Source organism: Leptodactylus fuscus, chromosome 1, assembly GCF_031893055.1.
Source record: "Leptodactylus fuscus isolate aLepFus1 chromosome 1, aLepFus1.hap2, whole genome shotgun sequence".
Classification (NCBI taxonomy): domain Eukaryota; kingdom Metazoa; phylum Chordata; class Amphibia; order Anura; family Leptodactylidae; genus Leptodactylus; species Leptodactylus fuscus.
In genome coordinates, this window is record NC_134265.1 from 7,068,407 (window position 1) to 7,088,753 (window position 20,347).

Consider the following 20,347-nt stretch of genomic DNA (forward strand, 5'->3'; position numbering starts at 1 on the left):
TGTGAAGGGACGCCGGGTAATTCTAAGGTGGGCAGTAAGGCAGATTGGTGACATTATTATCCACCGTTACGTGTTCGTGGTGTGTTGAAACGGTACATCGGAGTAGACAGGCCAGAAGTAGTCCCAATGCAAACATGCTATCGGAGCTTGCCAGTGTTGTTGGCGTGGAGACCTAGGGAAGGTGGATGGATCGTGAAGACGAAACAGCAGTGAGGTGAGAGTGCCGTCGGGGAGTGTCAGCGCTGCACCTCACTGCAGGAATTGGTCTGCTGTAAATGAATTAGAGGAGGAGGAGGATGGAGCCCACCTGGTGTTCATAATAACTCTTCTATTTATTCCATGGGATTCGTGTAGTGATTACATTGTCTCATCTTCTCTCCATTCAGGTTCCTACAATATAGAATCCTCTCAGTATCTTCTATATAAGAGAATATTCCTGATTGATCCATCAAGGATGGAAAGAGACAGGAACAAGATGGCGGAAAGTCTATTAAATCTCACCCTAGAGATCATCTACCAGCTTACTGGAGAGGTGAGAGATTCTGATGATGTCATCATGACATCATTCTTATCTGTAGTAATAACAGATGATATGACTGGAGAGGTGATGGACTCTGGACATGTATGTAGTGAGATTTATTAATGTGTCTCCCCATAACCAGGATTACACAGTAGTGAAGAAGACCTCTAGTGGGCGCTGTCAGACTCCTGTGTATGATGGATATGGAGGAATCCTGAGCCTAATCCTGGAGCCTCCACCTCATCCCCTGATACAGGAGGAGATCAATGGACAGAAGATCCTAGAACTCACCTACAAGATGCTGGAGCTGCTGACTGGAGAGGTGACACTGCTGGGAATGCTGGGACATTATACAGTAACTGGAGGGGTCGGGGTGATGACTGTATCATTGTGTTGTCAGGTTCCTATAAGGTGTCAGGATGTCGCTGTCTATTTCTCCATGGAGGAGTGGGAGTATTTAGAAGGACACAAGGATCTGTACAAGGAGGTGATGATGGAGGACCAGCAGCCCCTCACATCAGCAGGTAATAGACATGACTATATACACATGGACTTCCAGTATTTGTATGTACAGAATGCTATATCTATGAGAATACAGGAAGAGCCCTATGTGAGTGGTGATGAGGAGTGTGAGGAGGACATTCCTACAGGGACCCGCCCAGGTGAGGAGTCACCACTATATAATGTATAGAAGGGTCACTGATTCCCCTCAGTCACCGATTGCTGCAGTATCATGTAATACTGTTATAGGTGAGAACAAATAAGAGAAATAAAGATAAACGTGGCGTAACTAGGAATGGCGGGGCCACAGCAAACTTTTGACACTGAAGACCCCTCCTCCCGCCCCCCGCATTCCTAGACACTCTATTATGCTCCACTGTGGACACCCATGAACAATTAATATAATAATAATTAAAATAATAATCAGAGACCAAGGGGGGGATACCAACATAAAAAACAGTCCGTCTATGGCAGAGCAGTGACATCCCGTTCCTTATTGTCAGTCTATGGCAGAGCAGTGACTTTTCTGGTCCCTGCACAGTCATAGGCACAAAAAGTATTGATTGAAAAAAGAGGTGCGAATCCACAGCCCGACTTCTTAAAAATCAGCCTTTAATCCATATATATTAAAAAATTCCTTCACATGGTGCAAAGAAGATTTAAAAGACGCAACTGACGTGTTTTGGGACCTTTAAATCCCTTAGTCCTAGCATGGTCTAAGGAAATACATCAAATACACAAAAAGTATTGGTGTGCACAGCACACAGGGCTGGATTCAGATTTGTGTAGGCCCTAGGACAACAGAGCCTCAGTGGGCCCCTTTAGTAGCAACTCATGTGCACCGCAGCAAAATAAAACACTCGAAATCGGTGTTTTGCTAAGGCAGACCTACTGTGTAATACAGTCCATTCAATACAAGTAGATAGAACCTGTTCAGAAGTCGGAAAGTAAAGAGGAATTTGAGGTGGACATCTGATTCCTCCTTATATTCTGCCCCCGGCTCACGGTGGTGGATGCAGAGCATCAGTAGGCTGTTACACCTTTCTGCCACTGACTAGGCCCAAATGAATGAGTCTAACCAGTGGGGGAGCTGAAGCCGCGGCCTCCCTGGCTGAATCAGCTGAAGAATCCGTGGAAAGATTGTCAATGTCCTGCTCCCATCTATGCCTCCAATAGTAAACAATGAGGGTAGGATCTGCTGCAAAATCTGCCGCAAATTCCGCTATGTGAACAGGGTCTTATACGGTTAGCCGTGCAATGAACACTTTCATCTTTATTAACCGGTTAAGGACCGCCGTATGTAAATTTACGGCCTGCGGTCCAGGTACCTAAAGATCGGACTATTGTCAAAATACGTCCTGTCTTTAGGTACCTATTTCGCGGGGGGAGGGGTGCGGGGATTGACTTCCTCAATAACGTCCAGTCGGAACTGAGTCCGACTGGACGTTTTAACCCTTTCGATCGCGCCGTGAAACATCACGGCGCGATCGAAAGGCATCCGCCGACAATTGAAGCTGATCGGCACCCCCCGCGGCGAGATCGGAGGGTGCCGATAGCAGTAAAAGGTAGTCTGGGGTCTGGCCAGTGACCCCAGACTGCCCGGAGCCCCCACATACCTGGTGATCCTGCCAGGACCTTCTGATGCCAGGCTGTGCGTCTACACAGCCTGACATCCTGCTACGGAATGCCATGTGGGACATCTGCAGGCTGTGTCTCACATGGCATTCTATATCAGCAAAGTATTGCTGATTGAAGTGTCCTAAATGGACACATGAAAAAGTAAAAAAAAAAGAAAAAAAAAAAAAAATGAAGTGTATGAAAAAAACTAATAAAGTTATAAAGCCCAAAAATCCCTTTTTCTCTATAGAAAATGAATTATATAAAAAAAGAACTAAAAAGTAATAAAAACAATGCATATTTGGCATTGTCGCGTCCGTAACAATCTGTACAATAAAACTGAAATAATATTTAATGTACACGGCGAACGCCGGAAAAAAAAAACGGAAAAAACTCGCCGGAAGTAATGATTTTTCGCCATCTCACCATACAAAATATGCTATAAAAAGTGATCAAAAAGTCATATGCATCCGACAACAGTACCAATAAAAAACGCAGGTTGTCCCGCAAAAAATAAGCCCTCAACCAACACTGTCAACCGAAAAATAAAAATGTTACGCCTCTTAGAAGATGCAATGCAAAAAACATTGATTTATGTCCCCAAATGTGTTTTTCCTCTGCAGAACTAGTAACACATAAAAAAATACTATAAATGAGGTATCGCCGTAACCGTACCGACCCGCAGAATAAAGGGAACATGTTACTTATACTGTACGCTGCATGGTGTAAAATTAAAAAAGTAAAACTCAATGCCAGGATTGATTTTTTTTTTCTAAATCCAGCAAAAAAGGGTTAATAAAATGTATTCAATAAGATGTAGACACCCAAAAACGGTGTCATTACGAAATGCATCTCATCCCGCAAATAACAAGCCCTTATATGGCCGCGTCACCAGAAACATAAAGAAAATATAGCATCTAGCAATGTGAAGACAAAAGTCCGCAAAAATCGCCAAATTATTTGAACACAACTGGCTGCGTCAGGAAGGGAATGTATAAGCTGTGCGAGCGGATATCAGGGGACACCCCAGATTTACAGCTTATGAGGGAACAGACACCAGAAGTGACCCCCAAAGTGACCCCCAGAGTGACTCCCCCAATCATAGGAGCTACGGGGACATAGTAGGGAATTTGGTGTCTGCAATGTCCTCCGCACAGCTTATATATTCACTCTTCGCCATCCGCTGTGCAGTCACGTCCGGGATACTAATACTCACTACACCCCCTGATACATTCTTTGAGGGGTGCAGTTTTCAAAATGGGGTCACTCCTTTGGGGAATCCACTTTTCTGGTACCTTACAGGCTCTACAAACATGACATGGCGCCCAGATACCAAACATCTGAATCTGTACTCCAAAAGCCGCATCGCGCTCCTTCCCTTCTGCGCCCTGCTGTGCGCCCAAACTGCAGTTTATGACACATGTATGACATATGTATGACACTGGTGTACCCGGGATAACGGACATAATGTCATATGTGGGTATAAACTGATATTAGGGCACAGCCGGACACAGAAGGGAAGAAGGGTTATTGGGTTTTTGGAGCACAGACGGTTTGGTTTTTGGATGCCATGACACTTTTGCAGAGCTGAAATGCCAGTAAAGTGGAATCCCCTGATATGTGACCTTATTTTGGAAACTACACCCCTGAAGGATTTATCCAGGGGTACAGAGAGTATTTTTAACCCCCAAGTGTTGCTATAACGTATTATCCATAAATGAATACGCAGCTGATTGTGAGAGGTGAAAATACCAATTTTTCCAGGAATACGTCATTTCTGTGCGTAATATGTTGTGCCCAACTTGTATCAGAGATGAACGCTCTAAAAGCTGTTTTGCCCGGGATACCCATTTAACAGTTTTTGGAGTGTCTCTGCTGACATAAGTCGGGCGCAACATGTTGCACACTGAAATGGCAAATCTGTAAAATTTTCATTTTTAACTTCTCTATCAGTTGCGATTTCATTTCTGGAAACTAAATAAATGCAACACTCAAGGGTTAAAAATTCTCGCTACACCACTTGATAAATCCCATCGGTGGGGTAGTGTCCAAAATAGGGTGACATGTCTGCGGATTCCACTTTATTGGCAATTCAGGGGCTTTGCAAAAGTGGCATGACGTCCAAAAACCAAACTGTGCTCCAAAAACCAAAATAGCGCTCCTTCCCTTCTGTGCCCGGCTGTGCCCAAACAGCCATTTCTACCCACATATGGCATTAAGTACGTTATCCGGGGTACACCAGTGTCATACATGTGGGCATACACCGCCATTTGGGTACACAGCAGGGTGCAGATGTGAAGGAGCAATATGTGCTTTTGGAGTGCAGATTTAGATTCTTTGTTTTTGGACACCATGTCACATTTGCAGAGACCCTAAAATTGCCCCTACAAAATGGGGTCACTTCTTGGTGAATTCCAGTTTACTGGCACCTCCAGTGCTCTGCAAAAACAACATGGTGCCCAGAAAGTCCCTCTAAATCTGTATCCCAAAAGCTAAAACGCACAGTGGTCCTTCCCTTCTGAGCCCTGCTGTGTGCCCAAGCAGCAGTTTACACCCACATATATAATTTTTTGACCCCCGGGATGGCCCACTTAATAGTTTTAGGAGTGCAGGTCTCTGACAACACAAAGTGGGTGCAACGTATTGGGCACCGAAATGGCAGATTTTTAAAAATTTCAATTTTCATTTTGTACATTAATTTTTGGGAAGCATTTTAGGCTCAAAATGATAATACCCCTTGATACATTCCTTGACAGGTGTAGTTTCTAAAATGGGGTCACTTTTGGGAGTTTCATTGTCCTGGTACTTTAGGGGCTCTGCAAATGTGACATGGCCCCTGAAAACTATTCCAGCAACATATGCCCTCCAAAATCCAAATAGCGCTCTTTCCATTCTGAGCCCCACCATGTACCCATACAGCAGATTTTGGCCACATATGGGGTATTGCCGTGTTCAGAAGAAATTGTGTAACAAACTGTGGGGGGCTTTTAATTCTTAAACTATTTGCAAAATTAAAACTATGGCGCTAAATTGACGATTTATTGGGAAAAAAAGTAATTTTTCATTTTCACGTCCCAATGTTAATAAAATCTGTGAAACACCTGTGAGGCCAAAATACTCACTCTACCCCTAGATAAATTCTATGAGGGGTGTAGTTTCCAAAATGGGGTCACTTTTAGGGGGTTTCCACTGTATTGATACTTTAGGGGCTCTGCAAATGCGACATGGGATCTGAAAAATATTCCAGTAAAATCTGCCCTTCAAAAGCCAAATAACGCTCTTTCCATTCTGAGCCCCGCCATGTTCCCATACAGCAGATTATGACCCCATATGGGGCATTTCTGTGTTCAGGAGAAATTGTGTAATGAACTTTAGGGAGCTTTTTCTCCTTTATCCTCTTGTGAAAATTAAAAATTTGGGGCTAAATTGACAGTTTGTTGGAAAAAAAGTAATTTTTCATTTTCATGGCCCAATGTTAATAAAATCTGTGAAACAGCTGTAGGGTCAAAATGCTCACTCTACCCTTTAATATGTTCTGTGGGGGGTGTAGTTTCCCAAATGGGGTCACTTTTAGGGGGTTTCCACTGTATTGGTAGTCTAGGGGCTCTGCTAATGCGACATGGCACCTAAAAATAATTCCAGCAAAATCTGCCATCCAAAAGCCAAATAGCGCTCCTTCCATTCCAAGCCCCGCCATGTCCCCATACAGCAGATTATGGCCACACATGGGGTATTGCCGTGTTCAGGAGAAATTGTTTAACAAACTGTGGGGGGCTTTTACTCCTTTATCCCCTTGTGAAAATTAAAACTTTGGAGATAAAGTGACATTTTAGTAATTTTTCATTTACACATCCCAATATTAGTAAAATCTGTGAAACAACTGTAGGGTCTAAATGCTGACCATACCCCTTGATGAATTCTGTGAGGGGTGTGGATTCTAAAATGGGGTCACTTTTGGGGGGTTTCCATTGTTTTGGTACTCTAGGGTCTCTGCAAATAAGGCATGGCGCTGAAAATTATTCCAGCAAAATCTGCTGTTCAAACACCCAGTGTCGCTCCTTCCCTTCCATGCACTGCCGTGTGCCCAAAAATCAGTTTACACCCACATGTGGGGTATTTCTGTGCACGGGAGAAATTGCACAATAAACTGTCAGATGCATTTTCTCCTTTAACCCTTTGTGAATGTGTTAATTTTAGGTCTAAATGAATGAATTAGTGAAAAAAAATGAAATGTCTAAATTTCACTGCCATATTATTTTTATTCTTATGAAATGCTTAAAGGGTTAACAAACATCCCAAATGCTGTTTTGAATAATTTGAGGGGTGCAGTTTTGAAAATGGGGTGATTTATGGGGGTTTCTATTATACAAGCCTTTATAATTCCTTTCAGAACTGAAGCGGTCCCTAAAAAATTGGTTTGGAGAATTTTCTTGTAAATCTGGAAAATCGCTGCTACACTTGTAAGCCTTGTGACGTCCAAAATAAATTAAAAGACAATCAAAATATGATGCCAATATAAAGCAGAGATATGGGAGATAATATTTATTCATGTATTTGGATGGTATGACTATCTGCCTGAAAAGCAGAGAATTTCACATTTTGAAAATTGCAATTTTTTTCAAATTTCCATCAAATTTCCTAGTTTTTTTTTATAAATAAATGCAAAAATATTGATTAGTATTTACCACTAACATGAAGTATAAGGTGTTACGAAAAAAACAATCTCAAAATCACTTGTGTAAGTTAAAGCGTCTCAAAGTTATTGCCATTTAAAGTGACACATGTCAGTTTTGAAAAAAGAGGTTAATGGTCCAATGCAGAGACTGCACCGGTTAATGGTCCAATGCAGAGACTGAGAAGATGATACATATATATATATACACACTAGCAGTTACCCGCGACTTCGTCTGAGGGTTGGCGGTGGCGCTGAACCGCTTATATTTCTTGTTCTCCCATGTCTGCCCCCAGTTTCTTGGCCCCCCATCTCTGCCCCCAGTTTCTTGTCCTCCTATTTCTGCCCCCAGTTTCTTGTCCCTCCCTTCATCTGACCCCAGTTTCTTGTTCCCCTATCTCTGCCCCAAGTTTCTTGTTCCCCCTTTCATCGGCCCCTAGTTTCTTGTCCACCCCCATCTCTGGCCCCAGTTTGTTGTCCCCCCTTTGCTGCCTCCAGTTGCTTGTCCCCCCATCTCTGTCCCCAGTTTCTTGTCCCCCCATTTCTGGCCCTAGTTTCTTGTCCCCCCCCCCATCTCTGCCCCCGGTGTCTTGTCCCCCCCTTCATCTGCCACCAGTTTCTTGTCCCCCCATCTCTGCCCCCAGCTTCATGTCCCCTCAGCTTCATGTCCCCCCCCCACACATATCGGCCCCAGTGTAGTTGGGCTCACCTTGCCATGCTCCCCTGTCGCTCTTTCCACTCGCTTGCTGCACATCGGTGTTGGGCGGCTGGCTGCGTGTGGCATATAGGAGGCAGAGCGAGGACTGGCGTCAGGTTGCTATGACAGCCGGAGCCTCGCGCTGCCTCCCTGGACTGTCAGGCGTGCGGTTGTATTGCAGCCTAGGCAGGTAGACTGCAATACAGGCGCCGGTATTATACAGTGCATTGCCGAATACCGGCGCCTGTATTGCAGTGTACCTGCCATACGGAGCCAGCCGCCCGACACCTATGTGCAGCGAGCGAGCGAGCGGAGAGAGCGTCTGGGGAGCGTGGCAAGGTGAGGCCAACTACGCTGGGGCCGATGAAGGGTGGGGGGACATGAAGCTGGGGAATGTGGTTGATCACTGGGGACCCCGACGTAGGGACACCCACTGTACCCGCTGCACTTACCTGTGGTGTGTCGGCTGCAGCAGCCTCCTCCGTCCGCGAGCTGTGTAGGTGGGCTGGGACAGCTGCGGCGCCGGGACCATGTGGGCTGCCACCATCTTCCTCAGTGTTTCCCTGCTGAATCGGCATGCCCACCTTCAGCCCCCAACCTATGGTGCTGCAGCCCTGGCTCCAGAGCCCGCCCACAGCCTGCCATGCACCAATAGGAGGTGCGTGCACAGACCATTGCTGGCGGAATGCCAGCTGCTGCAGCCGAGCCAGAGGATTGTTTGGAGGGTCACGGTGGCGATTTGGGGTGAGTGACCCACATTTAATGTAGCCTACTACCTTTTCCTGGCAAATATGTGTGTGTGTGTGTGTGTGTGTGTGTGTGTGTGTGTGTGTGTGTGTGTGTGTGTGTGTGTGTGTGAAATTTCCCCAAAATCCATTCAGCCGTTTGGCTGTGATTGAGGAACAAACATCCAAACAAACAAACCCACAAACATCCAAACTCACAAACTTTCACCTTTATAATATGAATAGGATTATATAGTGCCTCTGAAGCCCCCTGTATAAAAACAATCCCGTCTGCCAGCAACTTGTATAGATGGAAAATGTCGTTTTCTTGGAGAAGCAGTACACTTTATTTTATTAGGAAGCCTTTTGGCTGGAGAGGGGTTTCTGCCGTGTAATTTATGGGATGACACGCAGATTTTCTGGTGCCGCTACAATTACTTTTTTGAGATATATAGTATGAGAAGGGGACACGAAAATAGCTAGAGTCCCGCTATATCAGCCCCAGATTGCTGACCTATTTGCGGTCTCCGCCTCAGGTTCAGATCTATAAAACGTGTCACGGAACTGAAAGCCAGTGCACGGCACCGGCATCTAGCCGCGCACCCTCCTCCAGATTAGGCTCAATGAATGGGCTTAATCCGGAGAAGGGATTTCTTCAGGCCGAATCGTGAGGCAACTCAGCCTGAAGAATTGACACGTCTGCTCTTCTGAGCGGCTACCATTGAAACCAATGGGAGCCATCTTTTTGTTCCGGGTTTTGAGGCGGATACGGCCTCAAAACCCGGACCAAAAAACTCCGTGTGAACTCCCCCTTACAGGAATCATCTGATCACGGCGATTGCCTTAAAAGGTTGTGCAACAAAATATTAAGTTATGGGAACCGTCATTTCTGTCCAGGCTGTGTCATGAGGTTTAGTTTTAAAAAAAAATTCTTTTGAAACCAAAAGCAAAGTCTGACTTTCATTTGATCATTTTCATAGAATTTTTATTTCTTATTACTTTTGTCAGATTCCAGTTATTTTTGTGACCACTGTGGGATTTTCTTTCTTTCTTTTAAACGAGGGTTCCTCATGTTCCAGATACTGTACTGGCTGCTGATGCTCGTCCTCCGACTACTTGTCCCTGTGCCACTGGCAGAGGAGGCGGAGCGCTGACTGAGTGACCCGAACTTCATATTGTTATTAGAGATGAGCGAGTACTGTTCGGATCAGCCGATCTGAACATCACGCTCGCATAGAAATGAATGGACGTAGCCGGCACGAGACAGGGACAGAATTCAATAGAGAAGCAAGGAAAGAAGAAAGTGATGCAGGGTTTCATAGAAAGAGATAAAATTTGTTACTAAAGTATAGAACAGAATTTATCAAAGATACAGATACTGCCAGAAAGTCAATAGTTGTCTGAAACTGATGTTACGTTTTAACTACTGAGATTGTTCAGGGTAGTACAGGCTGTGTCAGTGTTTTTTCATTAAAACCTCACTTTTAATGAATGAATTTAACAAAAAAAAAAACATTACAAAAGATGCTTCAATAACAGGACTGACTTAGTAAAAACAATGTAAGACACTCTGTGGACAGTCATAGATCAATCTGACAATGTAGAGCCACAAAAACTGCTCTATTACAAAAAAAGACTTTAAAAAAATAAATAATATAGGTTATTGGCAATGAAAGGGTTAACTGCCCAGTGTCTGTAGAACCCTGTACAAACTGCAGCAGTCATTCTCCTAGCACAGTGCAGAAATTCTCCCTCCCCCTATTCCTATGATTTCTCTGCCTGTAATCGGTCACATATAACTGCACTTCCCTCCTCTCGTCCTCCTCCTGTTCCGTCGCTCTATTGCACTGCTGCTGTTGTTTTCCAGGACAGAATGGAGAAATTCTTTTGTAACATGAAGTGACGATGACATAAGTGTCTCTCAGCTTGAACACATTGAACATGGCATTGCTTTTTGCATTTTACTTTTTTTCCCCCTTTCCCATACAATATGAATAAGATATCATTATTCTATGGGTCGGAACAATTAATGCCATACCAAATTTATATAGTGTTTTTTAGGCATTACTAATTCCACGGGATAAAATCCATTTAAGGAAAAATCTATTATTTTTGCTTTGCCATGTTCTTAAAGGCATAACATTTTTAGTTTTCTTGGTGTGTAAGAACTGGAGGAGGTGGATGGATCCCGCCTGGTATTCATAAAAAGTGTTGAATTTATTACATGGGATTCCATGCAGTGATTAGTGATATATACCTACTAAGCTGGCCCACAACAAGGCACTCCCTTCCTGAGCTATACGCTGCCGATGTCAGAAGTAGCAGGTGGTGATAATAATGGGACTCAACTCTTCTATTTATTCCATGGGATTCCGTGTAGTGATTACATTGTCTCATCTTCTCTCCATTCAGGTCCCTACAATATAGAATCCTCTCAGTATCTTCTATATAAGAGAATATTCCTGATTGATCCATCAAGGATGGAAAGAGACAGGAACAAGATGGCGGAAAGTCTATTAAATCTCACCCTAGAGATCATCTACCAGCTTACTGGAGAGGTGAGAGATTCTGATGATGTCATCATGACATCATTCTTATCTCTAGTAATAACAGATGATATGACTGGAGAGGTGATGGACTCTGGACATGTATGTAGTGAGATTTATTAATGTGTCTCCCCATAACCAGGATTACACAGTAGTGAAGAAGACCTCTAGTGGGCGCTGTCAGGCTCCTGTGTATGAAGGATATGGAGGAACCCTGAGCCCAATCCTGGGGCCTCCACCTCACCCCCTGATACAGGAGGAGATCAATGGACAGAAGATCCTAGAACTCACCCACAAGATGCTGGAGCTGCTGACTGGAGAGGTGACACTGCTGGGAATGCTGGGACATTATACAGTAACTGGAGGGGTCGGGGTGATGACTGTATCATTGTGTTGTCAGGTTCCTATAAGGTGTCAGGATGTCGCTGTCTATTTCTCCATGGAGGAGTGGGAGTATTTAGAAGGACACAAGGATCTGTACAAGGAGGTGATGATGGAGGACCAGCAGCCCCTCACATCAGCAGGTAATAGACACGACTATATACACATGGACTTCCATTATTTGTATGTACAGAATGAATTCAGTCCCTGTCTGTGTTTCCTACAGGTAGATCCAGTAAGAGGACAACACCGGAGAGATGTCCCAGTCCTCTTCTTCCACAGGATGATGATCAGGTAGATGGAGATATTCCCTATGATGTGTAGACGGGCTGTGAAGTCCTTGTGTCTGTGGTTTTTTGGAAATGGTTTAGTGTGGAGAAACTGGAGGAGTTGGATGGGTACCATGTGGTGTTGAAACTGGGCCTGCAACTTAGTACTAGCACTGGGCCTTACTGCCTTTCTAGGCTGTGGCTACTGGTGCTCAAAAAACATCCCAAGCGGGATATGAAAGCTATTTATTGCCTCTGCCCATTATTTCCGTTCCGCCTATTGACTGTCATGTGCACCTTTTACTCCATAGACATTTAGAAGGACAGGCTCACATGACGATTTCAAGAAGAGACAGCTTTCCTATTGAAATAATGGTGGCTAGGTGTCCTCCTTCAAGACTGCACATGACATTAGTTGGCAACATGGAATAGGATTCATTAAGTGGCACGGCAGCAACTGCTCAACCAGCAACTTAGTCAGTAAAGATGGACAAACCTCAGAAGATTTGGTTTGTCTCGCGTTTAGACAAAGTAATCCCTCGGCTTGGTTCGATTACAAGAAGAAGTAAAATTATTATACAATATTATATAATTGCTGGACGTCCAGGGGAGGTGATGAAAATAAAAAACATTTATACTCCCCTTCTGATACCTCTTTTGGGCTGTATGGTGAGAGAAGGGAAGGGGTTAAGAAACAGAAATTTTTCAGATTAGCAGTGTCGTTGCAATGTCTCTTCTTCCTGCCCCCAGTATCTTATATTGTGTGACATCATCATTGTAATCTCTCCACCTACCACTCATTATTGGCTGAGAGGTTGTCAGGTGATGTCATGTGATGCCCGGATGTCACACACGTGTCACGGCACAATACATGTCATGACGGCCGTTTTCGTTCCCCCTAGAGCAATCGCATAGTATTCAGTTTAGTTAAAAACGGACCAATTTATAATATTCAGGTCGAATGTGACTCCTAACGAATCGATTCTCCCATCTGTACTCTCTGCTGACATCTCCATTATCTGTATTACAGAATTTCCATCAGGATAAAGATCTGAGCACTATTAATACTACAGAGCCCTATGTGAGTGGTGATGAGGAGTGTGAGGAGGACATTCCTACAGGGACCCGCCCAGGTGAGGAGTCACCACTATATAGAAGGGGACTGCAGGTGCAATCGGGCCTAAATGCCCAACAAAAGCCTAAAAAACCACACAATAAGATTTCTCTGTAGAAGTTGCTGAGTTGAAGTCTCTAAAGAGTGGTACCCAGCGATGCAGAAGGAGTATATGATTGCTCTGAGTTAAGCTCTTGATGGGAGGCCAATGGGGCAAGGTTACAGAACGGAGGATAAACCAACTACAGAGGGGTGAGGGGAAAAGGGAGGAAAATGAAGAGGAAAGAAAAGGAGGACCATGGAACCCATCAGTGTAGGAAAGAACTGGCAGAGGAGGAAAACTTTCCCTCCCAAACAGAGGAGTTTTTGAAATCAAATTAGATAAGCTGGTCAGACCCCTGAAATATAATCTCTGGCTGCCAAATTATCATAGCTTTTGGGGGAGTGGATGAATCCTCTAGCACCAAGATCTTCATTCTCTAGATTTGGTTGGGTTCCTAAATTCACTAAACTACAGTAGAGGTGCGAGGGCTACACCAACATCTAGGAATAACTGATTTAGCAACCATAAGGAAATTTCTCCCCTTTGTATCAGACGGATTTCCCAGTGGAAGTGAACTGGGCAGCGGCAGCTCAGTGCAGAATATACTTATAATAATAATAATACATTTTATTTATATAGCGCCAACATATTCCGCAGCACTGTACAATTTATAGGGTTCAGATACAGACATACATAACAAAGAACGTCATTTCACACAATGGGACTGAGGGCCCTGCTCAAAAGAGCTTACAATCTATGAGGTAGAGGGGGTGACACAAGAGGTAGCAGGGGCGGCATTGCTTATACAGTGTTCAGACAATTTTGTGCATTAGGAATTGTGATAGGCTTGTCTGAAAAGATGCGTCTTTAGTTTGCGTTTGAAACTGTAGAAGTTGGGAGTTAATCTGATTGTCCGGGGTAGAGCATTCCAGAGAAGTGGTGCAGCTCGGGAGAAGTCTTGTATACAAGCGTGGGAGGTTCTGATAATAGAGGATGTAAGTGTTAGGTCATTGAGTGAGCGGAGAGCACGGGTTGGGCAGTAGACAGAGATGAGGGAAGAAATGTAGGGAGGTGTGGCATTATGGAGAGCCTTGTGGATGAGAGTAATAACTTTATATTTTATTCTATAATGAATAGGCAGCCAATGTAGTGACTGGCACAGACCAGAGGCATCGCTGTAGCGTCTAGCCTGATAGATGAGCCTGGCCGCTGCATTCAGAATAGATTGTAGAGGGGAGAGTTTAGTGAGGGGAAGACCGATTAGTAAGGAGTTACAGTAGTCAAGGCGAGAATGAATCAGAGAGACAATAAGTGTCTTTAGTGTATCTCTGGTAAGGAAAGGGCGTATTCTGGAGATGTTTTTGAGGTGGAGGTGACATGAACGTGCGAGTGATTCAATATGAGGGGTGAAGGAAAGGTCTGCGTCAAATATGACCCCGAGGCAGCGGGCCTGCTGCCTAGGAGTTATAGTAAGGCCTGAGACTGCAATGGATATATCAGGGACAGATCTGTTAGATGGTGGAAACAGTAGTAGTTCAGTCTAAGGGTGCATGCACACTACGTAACGCCGGGCGTGTATGAGAGCCGTACACGCCGGCGTTACAGCAGGGCTGCCGAACACTTCCCATTCACTTCAATGGAAGCGCTCGTAAACGCCGCTGTTACGAGCGCTCCCATTGAAGTGAATGGGAAGTGTTCGGCAGCCCTGCTGTAACGCCGGCGTGTACGGCTCTCATACACGCCCGGCGTTACGTAGTGTGCATGCACCCTTAGAGAGATTTAGTTTCAGATAGAGCGAGGACATGATATTAGAGACAGCAGAGAGTCACTGGTGTTCTGTATGAGTGCAGGGGTGATGTCACGGGAAGATGTGTATAATTGGGTGTCATCAGCATAAAGATGGTACCTGAAGCCAAATCTGGCGATGGTTTGTCCAATGGGGGCTGTGTAGAGAGAAAAGAGCAGGGGGCCTAGGACTGAGCTCTGAGGAACCCCAACAGCAAGGGAAAGAGGGGAGGAAACAGAGCCCGCGAATGATACACTGAAAGTACGGTCTGAGAGATAAGAGGAGAACCAGGAGAGCGCAGTGTCATTGAGGCCGACTGAGCGGAGCATAGTGAGGAGAAGTTGATGGTCAACAGTGTCAAAAGCTGCAGAGAGGTCCAGAAGAATAAGAAGAGAGAAGTCACCATTGGATTTAGCCTTTAGTAGATCATTAGAGACTTTTGTGAGAGCTGTTTCAGTAGAGTGCAGAGCGCGGAAACCAGATTGTAAGGGGTCAAGCAGAGAGTTAGCAGAGAGATAACGGATTAACCGAGAATAGACCAGGCGTTCCAAAAGTTTAGAGATGAAGGGGAGGTTAGAGACAGGTCGATAGTTAGCAGCACAGGATGGGTCCAGGGAGGGTTTTTTCAGTAGCGGGGTTATAACAGCATGCTTGAAGGAGGATGGGAAGATTCCAGAAGAGAGAGAGAGGTTAAATATTTTAGTAAGGTAAATAGTGACAGCAGGGGACAGAGATTGGAGAAGGTGTGAGGGGAAGGGGTCACTACTGCAGGTTGTGGGGCGAGATGAAGAAAGTAGCTGGGAGACTTCCTCTTCTGTGACAGGTTCAAAAGATGAGAATGGACAGTCTGAAGTGCGGCTGGTGAGGGGAACAGTACTATCGTAGGTGTGGGAGTCAATGCCACCTGGGGCTTGGGCAGTAATTTCCTGACGGATCTTATCAATTTTATCATGGAAATACATGGCCAGGTCATCAGCACTAAGGTCTGTGAATGGCGTCTGCACCTTGGGTGTGAGTAAGGAGTGAAAGGTTTCAAAAAGCCTTTTAGGGTTGCTGGAGAGAGAAGAGATGAGGGCGGTGAAATAGTCTTGTTTGGCGAGGTGAAGGGCAGAGCTATATGTTTTAAGCATAAACTTGAAGTGGAGGAAATCTGCAGGTGAGCGTGATTTTCTCCAGAGACGTTCGGCACACCTAGAGCAGCGCTGAAGAAATCGTGTCTGTGGCGTGTGCCAGGGCTGCTGCTTCCTATGTGGGACTTTACGAGTGGAGGGGGGAGCAACCTCATCCAATGCATTTTTGAGGGTTTCATTATAGTGACTGGTGGCCAGATTGGGACAGGAGATTGAGGAGATGGGGGACAGAGAGGACTGTAGAGTATCTAAGAGGTGCTGGGTGTCAATAGCACGCAAGTTCCTATATGTGTGATGGGTAGGGGCGTCTTGTGAAGGGGAGAGAGCACTGATGGTGAGAGATAGAAGATTGTGGTCAGAAAGCGGCAGAGAAGAGTTAGAAAATTTAGAGACTGTGAGGAGTCGATGGAAGACTAGATCAATCGTGTTACCGTCTATATGTGTGGCGGAAGAAGAACATTGTGAGAGACCAAGAGAAGTGGTTAATGAGAGAAACTGTGAGGCAGCCGGGGAGTGAGGGGGGGCAATAGGGATGTTAAAGTCACCCATGATGAGGGTAGGAATGTCACTGGATAAAAAGTGGGGAAGCCAAGAAGCAAAGTGGTCCAAAAATTGGTAGGGTGAGCCAGGTGGACGGTAGATCACGGCTACACGGATACTTAAAAAGATTTGTTATTCTATAATAGTAACATCATTTTTCTTCTTGTCAGATGACTGTACCAGGAGCTCAGAGGGACATCTGATATCTACAGATTATACAGCAGAGGATCATGGTATCACACAAGATCCATATGAAGAACATGTCATTACCCCAGATATATCCTCAGCGCTTCAGGAGAAAGATCTTTCTTCTAATTCATCACAATCTGTTAAGCGAACTAAAAAACTTAAAAGGAGTGTTATGCACCAGAGAAATAACACAGGGGAGAAGACATATTCATGCCCAGAATGTGAGAAATGTTTTACCTCTAAATCATATCTTGTTATACATCGGAGAATTCATATAGGAGAGAAGCCATATTCATGCCCAGAATGTGAGAAATGTTTTTCTCGGAAATCACATCTTGTTCAACATCAAAGGTTTCACACAGGGGAGAAGCCATATTCATGTTCAGAATGTAGGAAATGTTTTGCTAGGAAATCCATTCTTGTTCAACATCAAAGGTTTCACACAGGGGAGAAGCCATATTCATGTTCAGAATGTGGAAAATGTTTTGCTGAGAAAGCCAAACTTTTTAGACATCAAAAGACTCACACGGGGGAGAAGCCATATTCATGTTCAGAATGTGAGAAATGCTTTCTCTATAATTCTGAACTTGTTCAACATCAGAAGATTCACACAGGGGAGAAGCCATATTCATGTCCGGAATGTGAGAAATGTTTCACCTGTAGATCAGCACTTTTTAAACATAAAAAAACTCACACAGGGGAGAAGCCACATTCATGTCCAGAATGTGAGAAATGTTTTACCTTTAAATCAGAACTTGTTAGACATCAGAGAATTCATACAGGGAACACATTTGGGAAATGTTTAACTCGGAAATTAGATCTTCTACATCAAAATTTTCACGCAGGAGAGCAGCCCCTTCAATGCCCAGAATGTGAGAAATGTTTTACTAAAAAATCACATTTTATTGAACATCAAAAGATTCACACAGGGGAGAAGCCATATTCATGTTCAGAATGTGAGAAATGTTTTGCTCAGAAAGCCAAACTTTTTAGACATCAAAAGACTCACGCGGGGGAGAAGCTATATTCATGCCCAGAATGTGGGAAATGTTTTATTGAGAAATCAGAATTTATTAGACATCAAAGGACACACACAGGGGAGAAGCCATATTCATGTTCAGAATGTGAGAAATGTTTTCTCTATAATTCTGAACTTGTTCAACATCATAAGACTCATACAGGGGAGAAGCCATATTCATGTCCAGAATGTGAGAAATCCTTTACCTGTAAATCAACACTTGTTAAACATAAAAGAATTCACACAGGGGAGAAGCCATATTCATGTTCAGAATGTGGAAAATGTTTTATTTCTAAATCAAAACTTGTTAGTCATCAAAGAACTCACACAGGAGAGAAGCCATTTTCATGTCCAGAATGTGAGAAATGTTTTACTGGAAAATCAAATCTTATAGAACATCAAAAGATTCACACAGGGGAGAAGCCATATTCATGTTCAGAATGTGAGAAATGTTTTGCACAGAAAGCCAAACTTTTTAGACATCAAAAGACTCACACGGGGGAGAAGCTATATTCATGCCCAGAATGTGGGAAATGTTTTATTGAGAAATCAGAACTTATTAGACATCAAAGGACACACACAGGGGAGAAGCCATATTCATGTTCAGAATGTGAGAAATGTTTTCTCTCTAATTCTGAACTTGTTCGACATCATAAGATTCACACAGGGGAGAAGCCATATTCATGTCCAGAATGTGGGAAATATTTTACCTCTAAAGTCAGTCTGTTTAAACATCAGAGAAATCACACAGAAAAAAATTCCTTTTTCACGAATGTTTTACCCCCACCCCCATTCACATCTTAAAACATAAACAGCTCATTTAGAGTAGGAGCCATTTTCTTTTTTTCTTAAACCCATTGACAGAATAATATATTTGGATTGGAATCACACCTGCATTTTTGTGGCAGTTCTTTATTCTTGGCAAGTCTGGGGTTGACGAGTGGCATTTTTGCGGCCTATAATGTTTTCATATCTTCTGTATATTCTTCTAAACTACCATATGCAATGAAACCTCTCCAGATCATCAATCCTTTGAGAAATTCTGCCCCTTAAATAGTAAATGGTGCAGTAACAGATATTGATGATGAGAGATCCCAGCAGGCCTATGTCAAGCACGTGGCTGTAAGTTCTGCTGTGAGTGACCACGTGTCCACAGACATAGAAAAGAAATCACATGAAAAAAAGCAGCTTAAAATCATAAAAGCAGAAGCAAAAACATTCCCACATATTGTAACGTCTCTGCCTCTTCGGGTCTCTGCACCACCCTCCGCAGGCACGTTGCGGCGCAGGAGGCGGGCTCATTTTGATTCTCTGCTTAGAGTTTTTCATTGCACTGTGTGAATACTGCTCTATTACCTCTCCTCTGTAATTGAATTTTCACCACAACCATCTCCTGTATCATGTTTCTCTCTGATCATCAAATGGTTAATTCTAGTCTGGCTTGTGTTATTGACAGCCTGTCTACCAATCAAGCCTAGGGCGGGTCTTTGGCTTCCTATATACAAGCCATTAGCCCACACAGCCATGCTGGCTATTGAGACTCTGTCATTAGACTTGTCCCTGCTAAGTTCCTCTTTCTGCTACTATTATATTACTGACCTCTGGCTTACCCTTTTGACTATTCTCTTAGATTTTGATTCTGTACTCTATTGCTGGACTGTTACCGGACCCTTGGCTAGTTGACCTCCCTTTGTTGTTGTTTGTCTTGTCTTTGTTCTGTGTTGTCACCTATACAGGAAGGGCTTTGTCGACCAGTTGTCCTCTGCTGCCTAGGGCAGTGAGACAAACAGGTAGGGGCAGTGGTGGGTTCAGCTTAGGGCTCACTGTCTTGTTGTGCCCCTTCTTCTAGGTTTTTCCTGCAGCTCCTTGGGAATTTCTACTCTAGCAATTCCCTTACAGATATGATGTAAGTATCCGTGTGTGGAGGAATCAGTGGCGAGGAGAATCTAAGATAGTGCTCTAAGCACTTTATAGGCAGTGTGCATGCGCAGATTTTTCATAGGACACGCACCTTCTTTAGTTTCCGAACATGCTTTGTAAAACTTTATAGATTGGCTCTGACCACTAATGCAAGACATTGGAAAATACCGTCATTTGTATGACAGACTCCCAGCCAACATGGCAATGGTGTAACTATATATCATTTTATTATACTTAAAGTACTATTATGTCATAGCTGTGATTGAAATATTATTAGTGTTATATATCATACTAATATTATGCATCGAATCACAACTATGATGATAAATGAAGTGCGCTATGCACGAAACAGCTGTCGCTTCATGATTAACTTGTTCCATCTAACTCGACTCCCGTATGCGAGTGCTGGTTTTAAAATCGATGAAATAAAGTTTGCCAAATTTTTTACAATTACTGGTCGGTGAGTGCCCTGTTCTACGTTATTTGTATGATGATAAATGTGTTATATAAATTATATTGTACACTGTTATATAATAGGATAGAAATTCACCTATGTTTGGTTTAGGATTAGGGAAGGAAAAGTTGTCCTCGAGTCCGATATAATGGTAAAGACTGATTAATAATAATCTGATCTAAGGGGTCGATGTTCTACACAACACCTTGAAGGAACGTTAACACC

General features: G+C 43.8%; 2 protein-coding genes across 2 annotated transcripts in view; both read left to right on the plus strand.

Annotated features, from left to right (window-relative positions):
- The first annotated feature begins 730 nt into the window (after positions 1 to 730).
- The window catches only part of LOC142194383 (uncharacterized), a 386,321-nt gene continuing 366,704 nt past the window's right edge, over positions 731 to 20,347 (plus strand). Inside the window, 1 exon segment of the mRNA XM_075263533.1 lies at positions 731 to 842. Coding sequence (XP_075119634.1) covers positions 819 to 842 — 24 coding nt within the window. The 5' untranslated portion in view covers positions 731 to 818.
- Positions 9,972 to 18,552, plus strand: LOC142199652 (uncharacterized). Its single transcript, XM_075269798.1, has 7 exons — positions 9,972 to 10,035; positions 11,145 to 11,290; positions 11,421 to 11,600; positions 11,679 to 11,807; positions 12,959 to 13,009; positions 16,837 to 17,863; positions 17,912 to 18,552. The coding sequence occupies exons 1-7, from the start codon at positions 9,972 to 9,974 to the stop codon at positions 18,550 to 18,552; spliced, it is 2,238 nt and encodes a 745-aa protein (XP_075125899.1).